Source organism: Syngnathus leptorhynchus, chromosome 8, assembly GCF_054491065.1.
Source record: "Syngnathus leptorhynchus isolate UIUO chromosome 8, UIUO_Slep, whole genome shotgun sequence".
Taxonomy (NCBI): domain Eukaryota; kingdom Metazoa; phylum Chordata; class Actinopteri; order Syngnathiformes; family Syngnathidae; genus Syngnathus; species Syngnathus leptorhynchus.
The window spans coordinates 9,310,321-9,326,500 of NC_141202.1; the positions used below are offsets into that span (position 1 = coordinate 9,310,321).

General features: G+C 40.2%; 1 protein-coding gene across 8 annotated transcripts in view; it reads left to right on the forward strand.

Moving 5' to 3' along the window:
• Positions 1 to 15,905, forward strand: part of LOC147052300 (plectin-like) — a 92,268-nt gene extending 76,363 nt beyond the window's left edge. For all 8 annotated transcript variants that reach the window (XM_085918875.1, XM_085918879.1, XM_085918871.1 and 5 more), the window contains 10 exons: positions 168 to 346; positions 433 to 571; positions 766 to 1,122; positions 1,221 to 1,304; positions 2,050 to 2,154; positions 2,245 to 2,343; positions 3,933 to 7,286; positions 7,988 to 15,008; positions 15,233 to 15,349; positions 15,470 to 15,905. In XM_085918875.1, the coding sequence (XP_085775001.1) occupies positions 168 to 346; positions 433 to 571; positions 766 to 1,122; positions 1,221 to 1,304; positions 2,050 to 2,154; positions 2,245 to 2,343; positions 3,933 to 7,286; positions 7,988 to 14,122 (10,452 nt within the window). In that variant the 3' untranslated portion in view covers positions 14,123 to 15,008; positions 15,233 to 15,349; positions 15,470 to 15,905. The remainder of the gene's footprint in view (positions 1 to 167; positions 347 to 432; positions 572 to 765; positions 1,123 to 1,220; positions 1,305 to 2,049; positions 2,155 to 2,244; positions 2,344 to 3,932; positions 7,287 to 7,987; positions 15,009 to 15,232; positions 15,350 to 15,469) is intronic.
• The last annotated feature ends 275 nt before the right edge of the window (positions 15,906 to 16,180 follow it).

The window sequence follows — 16,180 nt, forward strand, 5'->3', positions numbered from 1 at the left end:
ACAACCATTAAATGTCAATAGTGGGTGGCAAAGTACAAATTAAAGAGAAAAATAGGAGAGCTGTTGTAGTAGAGTTCCAATTTACATCCACCTCTTACATCTCCCATATCCACCCAGTTGAATGTATTTTCTATCTTAACTAATATATTTGACTCTTTGTTTTACAGAAAGTGCAGACAGAGCTTGAGGGTCTCAAAAAGGACCTTGATAAGCTGACAGTGAAGGCACAAGAAATCTTGAAGTCCCCACAGGAATCTACTTCTACTCCTGTGCTGCGTTCTGAGCTAGACCTCACCGTTCAGAAGATGGATCACTCCAACATGCTCTCCTCCATTTATCTTGAGAAGTGAGACTCTCAAACAATTCTACACAGCAGCTCTTATTGCTTCCACGTTGGTGTGCTTTCAACTGATTCACTGTATCTCGCACCAGGCTCAAGAATGTGGAAATGGTCATTCGTAACAGTCAGGGTGCTGAGGGTGTACTCAAGCAGTATGAGGACTACCTGCGTGAAGCCCACACTGTGCCCAATGACATCCAAGCCGTTGAGACGTACCGTACAAAGCTCAAGGTAATCAGAAAATACAAAAGAATACCTCATTATAGATCACATGTGAATTTTAGATCTATAACAAATATGTATTTCACTACCCAGTGTACCTCATTTCCCACCACATTGAAAATTTAACTTAATCTTTGTCAAGATTTAATTTTGTGGACATTTTGCATAACCCTCCCACTTCTGTTTTGGTCTCAAAAATGCAGAAAATCCGAAATGAGGCAGAGGCTGAACAGCCAGTTTTCGATTCTCTCGAAGAAGAACTAAAGAAAGCCTCTACTGTGAGTGACAAGATGAGTCGTGTGCACAGTGAGCGCGATGCTGAGTTGGACCACTACAGGCAGCTTCAGTCTAGCGTTCAGGACCGGTGGAAGGCCGTGTTCACGCAGATTGACCTTCGCCAGAGAGAGCTTGAGCAGCTCGGCCGGCAGCTTGGTTATTACCGTGACAGTTATGATTGGCTGATCACTTGGATAGCAGACGCCAAGCAAAGGCAAGAAAGGATCCAGACCGTGCCTATCACTGACAGCAAAACACTGAAAGAGCAACTGTCCCTGGAAAAGGTCCGTAATTTATGCAGATTTTTGCCACCAGCCCAATGCATTGTCATTGCATAAAACAATTGAGTTCAACTTCATTTTTATCCTGCTTTCCAAAACAGAAATTACTGGAGGAGATTGAGAAGAACAAAGGCAAAGTTGATGAGTGTCAGAAATATGCTAAAGCGTACATTGACACAATCAAGGTGAGAATGAGACACTCGTATTATAAAATTAAAACTGTAACTCCCTCACTTTGACATGTGGTTGCTAAGTTGAAATGCCACAGAATAAAAACAGGCCAATACTGTAACAGTGTCGTGTTATCAATGTTTGTTATAAGGCAGATGGTGAGCTATTTCTCAGCATGTCTGCCTCACAAGTCTGACTTGGGTTTTGAATGTTGGATCCAGCTTTCTTTTGTGGCGTTTGTATGTTCTCCCTGTGGTGCTCAAGCATCTTCCCACATCCTAAAGTCCCCCCAAAAACATACGACGTACATGGTAGGTTAATTGAAGACTCTAAATTCGCCCTCATGTGAATTTAACCTTATTTGTCTATATGTGACCTGTGAGGATTGTGAAGATGGATCTGGGTTATTTTCCCAGCTTCTTCTACCTCTTCTATTTAGAGCGACATAGCCCTAAAGCTGTCCTCAACACCTCCCATGTTGCTTGTGGCATGGTTTCAAACTCACAGCAGAGAGCACGTGTTTCACTTCTCAGACAGCTGGCCATGTCTGAGAAGCCAAAATGTTGACTTACGATCTTTTACTTTGACTTACGAGCAACTTACGAATTGTAGTGTAAGACTGGTGATGTCTGATACGTACTGTGACTTCCCTCTGCTTTATTGTGAAAATTGTAAAACTGACATCACCAAATTTACAGTACCGTTTATACACACCTATTCATTGACTTTAACTCCAGTGTATGTTTTCCCCTCCAAAAGGACTATGAACTCCAGTTGGTTGCCTATAAAGCTCAAGTGGAGCCTCATGCTTCTCCTTTAAAGAAAACAAAACTGGATTCTACATCTGATAACATCATTCAGGAGGTATGTAATGAACATGTTACAGGACCACATATTAATCAGTGTTTGACTTAAAACAACATCCTTATTCATGTGACTCTTCTTCCATACCAGTATGTAACACTGAGGACCCGATACAGTGAACTGATGACTCTGACCAGTCAGTACATCAAGTTCATCACTGATGCACAGCAACGCCTGGAGAATGAGGAGGTGCGTCACACCTTGCTGAAAATGCCAAACAAACTAAAATTTAACATGACCTTAACCAACAAGCTAATCAACCAAACTAGTAGCATTTGTATCCTCCCATCACCACACACTCATGTAATGTCTGAGTGTTTCATACTGACGCTCATGTTACAAGCACACATTCACAAGCACGCACACACACAAATGGATAAACGGTATTTGATAGATAGAGCACTGCTATCTGAGCGATTACGATGAAATTACTGGGTGCTTCAAACTGAAATGGGTGAAGTATGGAAGTATGTATGTTTTTCTTTTTTGGTTAAATTTACAGTCACTAAATTGGATGATTTGTCCCATTAGCTGGAGGTTCTTTCTCTCACTTTATTTATTTATTTATTTATTTATTTATTAATGTATTTGTAACTCCGGTCGCTTATAGACAGTTGAATTCTATTTCCCACTATCTTAGGTTTTCTTTGTCAAATTCACACGTTTGGGTTTTTGAATTCTTACCTCTAAATTCTTACCCTAATGGTGTGTTTGTTTGCTTCTCTTAACTGCTTGCCAGTGGTTTGCCCTGATGAATGCTTAAACTTGTTTGAGCACTAAAGAGGTAAATGTTTAGTGGTGATGTTTTTTTCACATGGATTGTTTTTTTTTTTTTTTCTTCCATTTTTCACTGTACCACATGGCATCATTTTGACATCTTTGGTGACTGGTGTGATAAAATACAGTATTTTTTTCCAGTTATAGTCATACCCTAGTCTTAAAAAGACATAACAAAGCTAAGTCAATAGACAAATGCAAGAAACTTATAAGAGTGAACGTTTAGTTACTTAACATGGGAGCATGTGAGCCTTACTTATTCAAGGAACTTCTGTAAATCAATCCTACTGGTATATTTGAGTGGAGGGGATTTTATACTTATAATTGGTGTCCTGACTAACAGTGGAATTTTCTGAAGCCTTTTCACTTTGACTTTCCTTTGCTTCTTTTTCATTTTGTTGTGTGGTTTATATGTAGTGATTTAAAGAACCCTAATTTAAAAAAAAAGTACCATCAGATAAATATATACTAAAAACTGAATATATATGATTTGGTATGGTACATAAATAATTTAAACAACTGTACATCAAATTACATTTATACAGCCTCACTACTATTGTAGGATTGTGATATTAAGTAATCATAGACAGCAAATTTAAAATTATTTTATGAGTGGAAGACCAATATTCTTGCATGCAATGTGATTTTTCCTTTTGTGAAATAATGTGCATTCCATCCATTAACAAAAAACTTCATCCATTTTCACTGAATTGCCTTGTCATGAATTAATTTCATTGCACCGTGAATTTAACCTCAGTTAATTGTACTTTGCATCTGACGTTGATCTTTGACTTGTTCTGTTAGCTGACTTTTAACATTAACATTGCACTGGTAATACATTACATTGCATTGCTCTTATTCCAGTGTGATTATGTTGTGATTACCATTGTAATTACAATGTTAAACCCGCACTGTTTAGAGCTGGTGAATGTAAACTGTTACCTTCCACGTGTCATGCTCAATTATAATCTTTTCTTTACCATTTGCTTCCACTAATGCAGAAAGCTGCAAAGAAACTCAAAGCAGAAGAACAGAAAAAAATGGCAGAAATGCAGGCTGAGTTAGACAAACAAAAGCAGTTAGCAGAAGCACATGCAAAGGCCATTGAAAAGGCTGAAAAAGAGGCGCAAGAATTGAAACTCAAAATGCAGGAAGAAGTTAATAAGAGAGAAATCGCTGCTGTAGATGCAGAAAAGCAAAAGCACAATGTCCAAATGGAACTTCATGAGCTCAAAAACCTTTCAGAGCAACAAATTAAAGACAAAACTCAGCAAGTGGATGATGCACTTCAGAGCAGAACAAAGATTGAAGAGGAAATCCGTCTTATAAGAATCCAACTTGAAACAACAGTAAAACAAAAATCTACAGCTGAATCTGAGCTCCAGCAACTTCGTGACAGAGCAGCTGATGCTGAGAAACTGAGGAAGGCTGCCCAAGAAGAAGCAGAAAAGCTACGCAAACAGGTTACTGAAGAGACCCAGAAAAAGCGTATGGCAGAGGAGGAACTCAAATTTAAATTTGAGGCAGAAAAGGAGGCAGCAAGGCAAAAACAAAAAGCACTAGATGACCTTGAAATGCTCAAATCGCAGGCAGAAGAGGCAGAAAGGCAAGTGAAGCAAGCCGAAATCGAAAAGGAAAGACAAATCCAAGTTGCTCATCAGGCGGCACAGAAAAGTGCTGCCATTGAGCTCCAGAGCAAACACTTGTCCTTTGTGGAAAAGACCTCAAAGTTGGAAGAATCACTCAAACAGGAGCATGGTACTGTCCTTCAACTGCAACAAGAAGCATCACGCCTTAAGAAACAACACGAAGATGCAGAATTGGCTAGAGAAGAGGCCGAAAAGGAACTTGAGAAATGGAGACAAAAAGCCAATGAGGCCCTTCGTCTACGGCTCCAGGCTGAAGAAGAATCCCACAAAAAGAATCTTGCACAAGAAGAAGCAGAGAAACAAAAGGATGATGCAGAGCGTGAGGCTAAAAAAAGAGCAAAGGCTGAAGAGTCAGCCCTTAAGCAGAGAGACATGGCTGAGAAAGAGCTCGAAAGGCAGAGGAAGATGGCCGAGAGCACAGCACAGCAGAAGCTCATTGCAGAACAGGAGCTGATTCGTCTCAAGGCAGACTTTGACAATGCAGAACAACAACGATCCTTGCTGGAAGACGAGCTCTACCGTCTGAAGAATGAAGTCATCGCAGCTCAACAACAGAGAAAACAGCTTGAAGACGAACTCGCCAAAGTTAGAAGCGAAATGGATATACTCCTACAGCTGAAGTCAAAGGCAGAAAAGGAGACCATGTCAAACACAGAGAAGAGCAAACAGCTTCTTGAGGCAGAGGCCGCCAAGATGAGGGACCTGGCCGAAGAGGCGGGCAAGCTAAGAACAATTGCTGAAGAGGCTAAGCATCAAAGACAAGTTGCTGAGGATGAAGCAGCTCGTCAGAGAGCAGAGGCTGAGAGGATTCTCAAAGAGAAGCTTGCAGCCATCAGCGAGGCCACCCGTTTGAAAACAGAGGCAGAAATTGCTTTGAAAGAAAAAGAAGCAGAAAATGAGAGACTGCGTAGGCAAGCTGAAGACGAGGCTTACCAGAGGAAAGCTTTAGAAGACCAAGCCAATCAGCACAAGCAAGCAATTGAAGAGAAGATCATTCAACTGAAAATGTCATCTGAAGCTGAAATGGAGAGACAAAAAGCTATAGTGGACGACACACTCAAACAGAGGCGAATTGTCGAAGAAGAGATCAGAATCATCAAGTTCAACTTTGAGAAAGCATCGTCGGGAAAGCTCGATCTGGAACTCGAGCTAAATAAGCTGAAAAATATCGCAGAGGAAACACAACACAGCAGGATCCAAGCAGAGGAAGAAGCTGAAAAACTCAGAAGGCTTGCTCTTGAGGAAGAGCGAAAGAGGAGGGAAGCAGAGGACAAAGTTAAGATGATAACTGCCGCAGAGGAAGAGGCAGCTCGACAGTGCAAGGCAGCTCAGGATGAACTTCAGCGACTAAAAAAGAAGGCAGAAGAAGCCAGGAAGCAAAAAGAATTGGCTGATCAAGAAGCAGAAAAACAAGTTGTAGCAGCTCAACAAGCTGCCCTGAAATGCACTGCAGCGGAACAGCAAGCACAGAGTGTTCTCGCTCAACAGAAAGAGGATAGTATCATGCAGAAGAAGCTCAAAGACGAATATGAGAAAGCCAAAATGCTTGCTAAAGAAGCCGAGGCTGCAAAGGAGAAGGCAGAACGGGAAGCAGCACAGCTCCGTCAACAAGCGGAGGAAGCAGAGCGACAAAAAATGGCTGCTGAATTAGAAGCCACAAACCAAGCCAAAGCCCAGGAAGATGCTGAGAGGTTGAGGAAGGAAGCCGAATTTGAAGCCGCTAAACTTGCCCAAGCTGAAGCCGCAGCATTGAAGCAGAAGCAACAAGCTGATGCTGAAATGGCAAAGCACAAAAAACTGGCAGAGCAAACACTAAAGCAGAAATTTGTCGTAGAACAAGAGCTCACAAAAGTTAAACTTCAGCTTAATGAGACCGATAATCAAAAGTCTCTACTCGATGCAGAGCTGCATCGCTTAAAGGATGAGGTTGACGATGCTGTCAGACAAAAAGGCCAGGTTGAAGATGAACTGTTGAAAGTAAAAGTTCAGATGGAAGAGCTCCTGAAGCTTAAAATGAAAATTGAGGAGGAGAACCAGCGCCTCATCAAGAAAGACAAAGACAACACTCAGAAATTCCTTGCAGAGGAAGCTGAAAACATGAAAATGCTTGCTGAGAATGCTGCAAGACTTAGTGTAGAAGCACAAGAGGCAGCTCGCTTGAGGCAGCTTGCTGAAGAAGACCTGAATCAGCAACGAGCTCTTGCGGACAAAATGCTCAAAGAAAAGATGCAGGCCATTCAGGAAGCATCGAAATTTAGAGCAGAGGCAGAAATGCTTCAGAGGCAGAAGAACTTGGCTCAACAGCAAGCACAAAAGCTCCTTGAGGACAAACAGCTTATGCAGCAACTGCTGGAAGAGGAAACGGAGGAATATCAGAAATCCCTCGAAGCCGAAAGAAAAAGGCAATTGGAGATAGCAGCAGAGGCAGAAAAACTAAGGCTCCAAGTTTCTCAGCTCAGTGAAGCCCAGGCTAAAGCGGAGGAAGAAGCGAAAAAATTCAAGAAACAAGCTGACACAATAGCGTCCCGTCTTCATGAAACTGAAATTGCCACTAAAGAAAAAATGACAGTCGTTGAAAAACTGGAATTTGAGAGACAAAATAACAGCAAAGAAGCCGGTGACTTACGCAAAGCTATCGCAGAGCTTGAGAAAGAGAAGGCTAGACTGAAAAGAGAAGCTGAAGAACTTCAAAATAAGTCTAAAGAGGTATTGTGTCAAAATGGCATAACAACGCAGTTTATGCCATTGTTAACTCTCAAAACTAACCCATTTTTTTCTTCCAATTTCTCCTATCTCTTTTGTTCGATTAAACTAACCATGCATCTTTGATTTTTAGTTTCACTTTATTTTTGCAGTGCACTGTGCTCATGCACATCCCACCCTGAACGTGTCATGCCATGGAACATTTCTAGGGATCACATCATTATATTGTTGTTTAAAAAATATGTCTATATCACACAGCGGTAAATCCTAATTAGGATGTGTAACCTAGAATGTGAAAAGTAATATCAATTTTACAGAAACAACCATTTTCATTTTATCAGCAAATGGTTATAGTAAATGCTTGGGATAATGCCGTAGGACAAAACTAGACTTTCTGGGATTATGTATATAAAAAACTGGGCAATTTATTCCATCCGAAAAAATGATTTTACTCATAGCAGGCTAAATGGGGTGTGGTATATAGAGTAGTTGATAAAGATGTTACTTTCTTCAAGTTGAAAAACAAATTGTTTGATCAAATAAAAAATGAATCCACATAAAATAAATTATCATGCATTAGCAGATTGCACTGTATGGTGTTTGGTGTGGTGGTTTGTGACACAAAAACTGGTGTGAGGAACATATATGCAGCCCAAAAAATTCCTTTTACTGACTTGTTTTTTTTGTTGCTTTTTCCCTGCCAGATGGCTGATGCGCAGCAGAAACAAATTGAACATGAGAAGATAATGCTCCAGCAAACATTCCTTACAGAAAAAGAAATGTTGTTGAAAAAAGAGAAGCTCATTGAAGATGAGAAAAAGAGATTGGAGAACCAATTTGAAGAGGAAGTCAAAAAGGCACAAGCTCTGAAAGATGAACAAGAGCGCCAAAGACTACAAATGGAGGAAGAGAAGAAGAAATTGCAAGCCACTATGGATGCTGCTCTTAATAAACAGAAAGAAGCTGAAAAGGAGATGATAAACAAGCAAAAAGAAATGCAGGAACTTGAAAAGAAGAGACTGGATCAGGAAAGAATCCTAGCAGAAGAGAACCAGAAACTGCGTGAGAAACTCCAGCAGATGGAGACAGTTCAGACTGTCAAAGTTACTATGGCTGACAATGTTTTCAATGGGCAAAATACCAGTGACACAGTAGACAGTGTGGGGAAGAAACCAGATCCATTATCTTTTGATGGTATTCGTGAAAAAGTCCCAGCTAGCAGACTTTTCGAATTAGGTCTTTTACCAAAGAAAGATTTTGATAAGCTCAAAAATGGTAAAACTACAGTTCAAGAACTTGGTGACAAAGAACACCTCAAAACCATTCTCAAAGGAAAGAACAGCATTGCTGGTATTTTGACACCATCGAATAAAAAGGTGTCAATCTACCAAGCATCTCAAGAGAAAAAAATTACTCCAGGCACAGCCATGATACTTCTCGAAGCTCAGGCAGCAACTGGTTACATGCTGGATCCCATTAATAATAAAAAGCTTCCTGTTAATGAAGCTGTCAAGGAAGGCTTGATTGGCCCAGAGCTACATAATAAAATGCTTTTAGCCGAAAGAGCTGTTATTGGATACAAAGATCCATATACAGGGGGCAAAATATCTGTCTTTGAATCAATGAAGAAGGGTCTGATAGAACATGATCATGCTATCAGAGTCCTTGAGGCTCAGATCGCAACAGGGGGCATCATTGATCCTGTCAATAGTCACCGTGTGCCCAAAGAAGTGGCCTATAAACAGGGACTCTATGATTCAGAAATGCACAAGACTTTAGAAAAACCAGCAGATGATGCTAAAGGTTACTTTGATCCTAGCACCCAAGAGCCACTGACATATTCTGAGCTAATGATGAGATGTAAACCTGACCCCGAAACCGGCTTGCTTCTTTTGCCAATCACAGATAAAGCTGCACAATGTTCAAGTATATACACAGAGGAAGAGACCAAGGATGTGTTCAGTAAAACAACTGTGTCTGTTCCATTTGGAAAATTCAAGGGAAAGACTGTCACCATTTGGGATATAATAAATTCGGAGTACTTTACTGAAGATCAAAAGAAAGATCTTCTCCGTCAGTACAAGACAGGCAAGATCACAATTGAAAAAATTATTAAGATTGTAATCACTGTGGCAGAAGAAAAAGAAAAGAAGAATGAAATCAACTTCAGTGGTCTTCGAGCACCGGTTCCTGCCTCTGAACTCCTTGAATCCAAAATTATTGATAAAGACCTGTACAACAAATTGCAAAAGGGTAATAAGACTGTCAAAGAGGTATCTGAAATGGACCCTGTCAACAAAGCTCTTAAAGGCACAAATTGCATTGCAGGCATAGTTACTGAGTCATCAAAGGAGCCCATGTCCTTCTATAAGGCAATGAAGAAGGACATATTGAGACCTGGACTTGCCTTAAATATGCTTGAAGCCCAAGCAGGAACAGGCTATGTGGTCGATCCTGTTGAAAATCAGAAGTACACTGTTGATGAAGCTGTCAAAGCAGGGGTTGTTGGTCCTGAACTGCACGAAAAGCTCTTGAGTGCAGAGAGAGCCGTTACCGGTTACAAAGATCCATATACCGGAAAGACGGTCTCTCTGTTTCAAGCAATGAAAAAAGATCTGATTCCTAAAGAGCAAGGAATAAGACTGCTGGATGCCCAAATGACCACAGGTGGCATCATTGATCCCGTCAATAGCCATCGTGTTCCCCATGATGTCGCTTGCAAGCGAAATTATTTTGATGATGAAACGAAACGGGTTCTAAGTCAACCAACTGATGAAGTCAAATGTTTCTACGACCCCAACATGAAAGAAAATGCCACATACGCACAGCTGTTCCAGAGATGTTTAACTGATGAAAAAACCGGTCTGCAGCTTTTCTTTCTCACCAATGAGGCCATCAATGCAAAGGAAGAGCCAACACTTAGTGAGGCCCAGACAAAAGAGGCTATGACTCAGGAAACTATTGAACTGGATTACGGGCCACTCAAGGGCAGGAAAATGACCGTTTGGGATCTTATCAACTCTGACTATCTAACTGAGGCACAAAGACTTGACCTGCTCAAACAATTTAGGTCTGGAAAAATAACAATTGAAAAGATACTTAAAATTATCATCACAATTGTAGATGAACAGGAGGCAAAGAAACAGGAACAGCTAAACTTCAAGGGTCTCCGATCACCCGTACAAGCAGGTCGTCTTCATGAGGCCAAAATAATTGACAAAACAACACTTAATCTTCTTCAGCATGGCAAGACAACACCTAAAAAAGTCAGTGAGAATCCCCATGTGAAGAAATATCTCCAGGGCTCAGATTGTGTTGCTGGCATTTTCCTAGAGCCAAAACAAGAGACGTTAAGCATTTATCAGGCTATGAAGAAAAATCTGATCAGACACAACACGGGTCTTTCACTTCTGGAGGCTCAGGCCGCCACCGGGTTCATTGTAGATCCTGTGAAAAAACAATTTTTGACAGTAGATGAAGCCGTAAAATCTGGTCTTGTCGGCCCTGAGCTCCATGAAAAACTGCTCTCTGCAGAAAAGGCTGTCACGGGATATAAAGATCCATTTACAGGCAACAAAATAGGACTATTTGAAGCTATGCAAAAGGATCTCATTTTGAAAGACCAAGCACTGCCATTCCTTGAGGCACAAATGGTCACTGGAGGAATAATTGACCCTGTAAACAGTATTCGTGTCCCAAAGGATGTCGCATTTGACAAGAACATTTTCAGTCAGGAAATGGCTAACACACTCTCTCAGCCATCTGATGAAAACAAGGTTTTCATAGACCCAGAAACTGATGAAAATGTAACATACAAACAGCTTAAAGACAAGTGCAAAAGAGATCCAGATACAAACATGTGTATCCTCCCACTATCAAAGCCTCAGTCTCCTACAGTTGTGGAGAAGACGTATCTCTTCACGGAGGAGCAAACACAGAGTGACCTGGCCAATACACAAATTGACATTCCGATTGAGGGTGTTGCTGATCAATCCACAAACCTCTGGGATATCATGAACTCAAATTTGATTCCAGAACAGCAGAGGCAAAAGCTTATCGATGAATATCGTTCTGGAAACATCACCAAAGAGCGAATGATCATAATTATTATTGAAATCATGGAGCAGAGAGAGATCATTCGAAATGAGAGTCCTCTTGTATGTAAGACAATGAGGAGACAAGTTACCATTGAGGAGCTGCACAATGCCCGTATTATTGACTTGGAAACTTACAACCTTCTTAAACAGGGCAAACGAGATATCCGCGACATAATGGAGATGAATAGTGTAAAACAGTATTTATATGGCACTGGCTGTGTTGCCGGAGTCCAGACTGACTTGAGCTCAAAAATCAGTATATACCAAGCAATGAACAGGGGATTTCTTGAACCAGAAATTGCCCTTAGCCTCTTGGAAGCACAGGCAGCGACAGGATTCATTGTTGATCCAGTAAAAAATGAGACGCTTACTGTTGATGAAGCCGTTCGTAAGGGTGTTGTAGGCCCCGAGATCCATGATAAACTACTTTCTGCTGAGAGAGCAGTTACGGGATACAAAGACCCATACAGCGGAAAAGTCATATCTCTTTTCCAGGCGATGAAAAAAGATCTCGTTAAAGAGGATTATGCTCTGAAAATGTTAGAAGCACAATCTGCCACAGGAGGAATTATTGATCCTGTATTCCAGTTCCACCTACCCACAGACGTTGCTATGCAGAGGGGTTATATCAACAAGGAAACCAATGAGAGATTGACAGATGACGTTAAAGGTTTCGTTGACCCTGTTACTGATGAGAATTTGTCATATGCACAGCTACTTAAGAGATGCACGCTAGAGAGCGGGTTGCGTCTCCTCTCTCTGGGAGACAAGAGACTGACGTTCAAGGGCCTTAGAAAACAAATCACAATGGAAGAACTTGTACGTTCACAAATTATTGACCAGAAAACGGTCACTGAACTAAATGAAGGTCTTATTTCAGTGGAGGAGGTCAGTAATAGGTTATCCAAGTACCTTGAGGGCACAAGCTGCATTGCAGGTGTATTCATAGAGAACACAAGAGAACGTCTATCAATTTACCAAGCCATGAAGAAAAACATGATCAGGCCAGGCACAGCCTTTGAACTTCTTGAGGCTCAGGCAGCCACAGGGTATGTTATTGACCCAATCAAAAACCTTAAGCTGACTGTTAATGAAGCAGTGAAAATGGGAATTGTTGGACCTGAATTCAAAGACAAACTTCTTTCTGCGGAGCGTGCAGTGACGGGATATAGGGATCCATATTCAGGCAAGACAATATCACTCTTCCAGGCCATGAAAAAGGGACTCATCCTAAAAGATCATGGCATCCGTCTCTTAGAGGCTCAGATAGCCACTGGTGGAATAATTGACCCCGAGGAAAGTCACAGATTGCCAGTTGAGATGGCCTATGAACGTGGTTTCTTTGATGAGGAAATGAATGAAATACTGACAGACCCATCTGATGACACTAAAGGGTTCTTTGATCCCAACACTGAAGAGAACCTAACATACCTGCAACTCATGGAGAGATGCATTACTGATCCTGAAACTGGCCTGGTTCTCCTTCTCCTTAAACAAAAGAAGCGAGAGAGAAAGACTTCCTCAAAATCCTCAGTTCGTAAACGAAGAGTTGTTATTGTTGACCCAGATACAGGCAAAGAAATGACAGTGTATGAGGCCTACAGGAGAGGACTCATTGACAACCAGACCTACTTGGAGCTTGCTCAACAAGAATGTGAATGGGAAGAAATCACAATGACATCCTCAGATGGTACAGTCAAATCCATCATTATTGACAGGAAGTCAGGAAGACAATATGATGTTGATGACGCTCTTGCACGTGGCCTCATTGACCAAAATTCCCTTGAAACATATCGATCTGGAAACCTGTCCATCACAGAGTTTGCTGACATGCTTTCCGGAAACATGGGAGGCTTTCGTTCTCGGTCATCTTCATTTGGTTCCACCACTTGTTCTGATTTCTCCTCTCCCATGAGCCCAATTCCTTCCATAAAACCACCTGCAATCATATGGAATGATCCAACAGAGGAGACTGGCCCTATAGCCGGAATCCTGGACATAGACACGTTGGAGAAGGTATCCATCACTGAGGCCATTCGCAGAAACTTGGTAGACAATATCACTGGCCAAAGACTGTTGGAGGCCCAAGCCTGTACTGGGGGAATAATTGACCCTTCAAGTGGAGAGAGATTTTCAGTGACAGACAGTGCAGAAAGGGGTCTTGTTGACAAAATTATGGTAGATCGTCTTAATCTGGCTCAAAAAGCATTCAATGGATTTGAAGACCCCAGAACTAAGGAGAGGATGTCAGCCTCCCAAGCTCTGAAGAAGGGATGGTTGTATTATGAAGCTGGGCAGCGATTCCTTGAAATACAATATCTGACAGGTGGACTTGTTGAGCCTGATGTTGAGGGAAGAGTCTCACTGGATGAATCAATCAAGAAGGGTACGATCGATGCCCGCACAGCCCAGAAACTTAGAGATGTCAATTCCTACTCAAGATACCTCACATGTCCAAAAACTAAACTCAAAATCACTTTCAAAGATGCTATGGACAGAAGCATGGTCGAGGAAGGATCTAGTCTGAGGCTTCTGGAGGCCTCTTCACAGTCTAGCAAAGGCCTCTATAGTCCCTACAATGTCAGTGGCTCTGGATCTGCTTATGGTTCACGGTCGGGTTCAAGGACAGGTTCCCGATCAGGATCCAGGAGAGGCAGTATTGATGCAGGCTCTAGCTTCAGCGTCAACTACTCTTCCTCTTCTTTCACATCTTCCTCAACTGGCTATAGCCGCAAGTTTTGATTGGCCATATCTGCCTTCAACAGCTTTGTTAATTGGCATACATACTCAACAAATAAATCAACAGTACGATTATATTGTTCATTTCTTTCTGTGGGGGGAATCAAAAAATTATTAGCAGAGTAATTTATTTATTTTGCCCACCAAATCAAGCCCTACCATGACTATTCATGTTGTTTCAAGGAACCATGTCTCAAGTCTATTTAAAAATTTGAAAATAAAGAAAACAAAGAATTTCTACAAATATAGGAATTATATTTTTTGAAAGTATAAATAAAAAAAACCTCAACATTCAGTATATCCAGCATGTATCTGCTTTTTCAAAGCGGCTTCATAGCTCCTATTTTATGGCGAAAATTTTTGAAACATTTATTTGTGTTTTCTGAACTAATGCTATTTCTTTGTCAAACTAAAATATTTTTCCAGTATTCCTTGTTTTATTTGAAATTCAATACATTGTTTATTTTGTATCTTTTTTGACACTACTAAACAAGATGCATAGTTATTATGTTTTGACAAAATCCGGATATGTATCTAATGCATACACAGATTCAAATGCTTGTATAGTCTAAACAGATTTTGTGTTTTGTTGATTCTAATATTGGATTGTTTATTTGCAGTATCCAAGACACACTAAAATGTAAACACCAGAATACAACAGTGAGATTTACTGTCTGAATGAACGTTATGAAAAAATACAGTACTTTCATATGAGTCTTTGTGATGCTTTGTATTTTATATTAAATGGACTTGCTTGCATGCTTTTTGTACTCTATACACACTCTATACACATCTTGGATTCTTCATAATCATTCTTCCCTGCAAACCCTAAGATGATGTCAGCCTTCCTTCCATACGCGATGCAGACCTGCCTTCTGTTAATTTTGTTGTAAGTTGTTTTGCTTTCCCATGGTATGTTTTTGTACGGGTTCCTTACATTCATTAAGTCATTCAGTCATTCATCATCTGAACTGCTTGTTCCTCAAATTTATTATACTTATTTCTTATTAGTTTGTCACCAGCAATACAAAATCAAGTTGATACGTTTAAAAATAGTTTAGCTTTGCGATTGTATTGGTGTTTAACTACAATTGCTTTTCTTCTTCTCAACAGCTCCTTCAGTCTCTAAGAATCCCTCCTTTGAGCACAGATTTCCAGATGACCCCAATTTATGAGTTCAACAAACTAGATGGATTTTTCAAACAGTATGAACATCCCATAGGAGCACAGGTACACTAAATGTCTAGAAATGTGTTATTTCAGTTTTATAAGGCTTTATATGAATAATGTAATTCAAAGATCGGTCATTACACCATTATTTGTTCACCTTGAGTTATTTTACTTTTTTAGCATTGAGCTGAGACATACTCAACCTGACACCAACTCTGGTTGCTTGTACTGGAGCCTTCTTCATCAAGGACTTTTAATTTTTTGCCACTATACCCCACCACCACCCACAATTTCAGAAATTAATTTATATTTGAAAAAAATCAACCAACATGAACCTTTGTTAATATTTTTCATAACATTCATATTAGTCATGCATGTTCTGTTAAATAAGACTTTAAAATACAAATCATTGTCATTTTTGTTTAATCTTTGATTATTTTTGATGTAGCAACAATGTTCAGTTTTTTGTTTGAATTTACGACAGTAATACAAGGGTAAATATGGATATTCAATAGTAACAATGAGCTTGCTTTTAAAGAGATTTTGGTTTGTACTATGTTTTTTTTTTTGACAGATGTTCTTGACCTAACTTGTGTAAATAAAATTTTTGAGATGCCCTATTGTCATTTTATATTAATATGATTTAAACCATCTATTTCCATTATTTTTACTATTGTTTCATTTATCCATCCACTTAAGTCAATAAAAAATCAAATTAAACATTCAAAAGGAACACCAAGTATGACCATAACGTATATGGTAAACACAGGCCAATTGACTTAGTGACCACAAGGTGACAGTATTTTCATTAGTGAACCATCTGTGATGGCCCTGACAGAAGCAGACTAGGTCCATATATTCATGATATAATACATTGTAGTTATCTTTTCG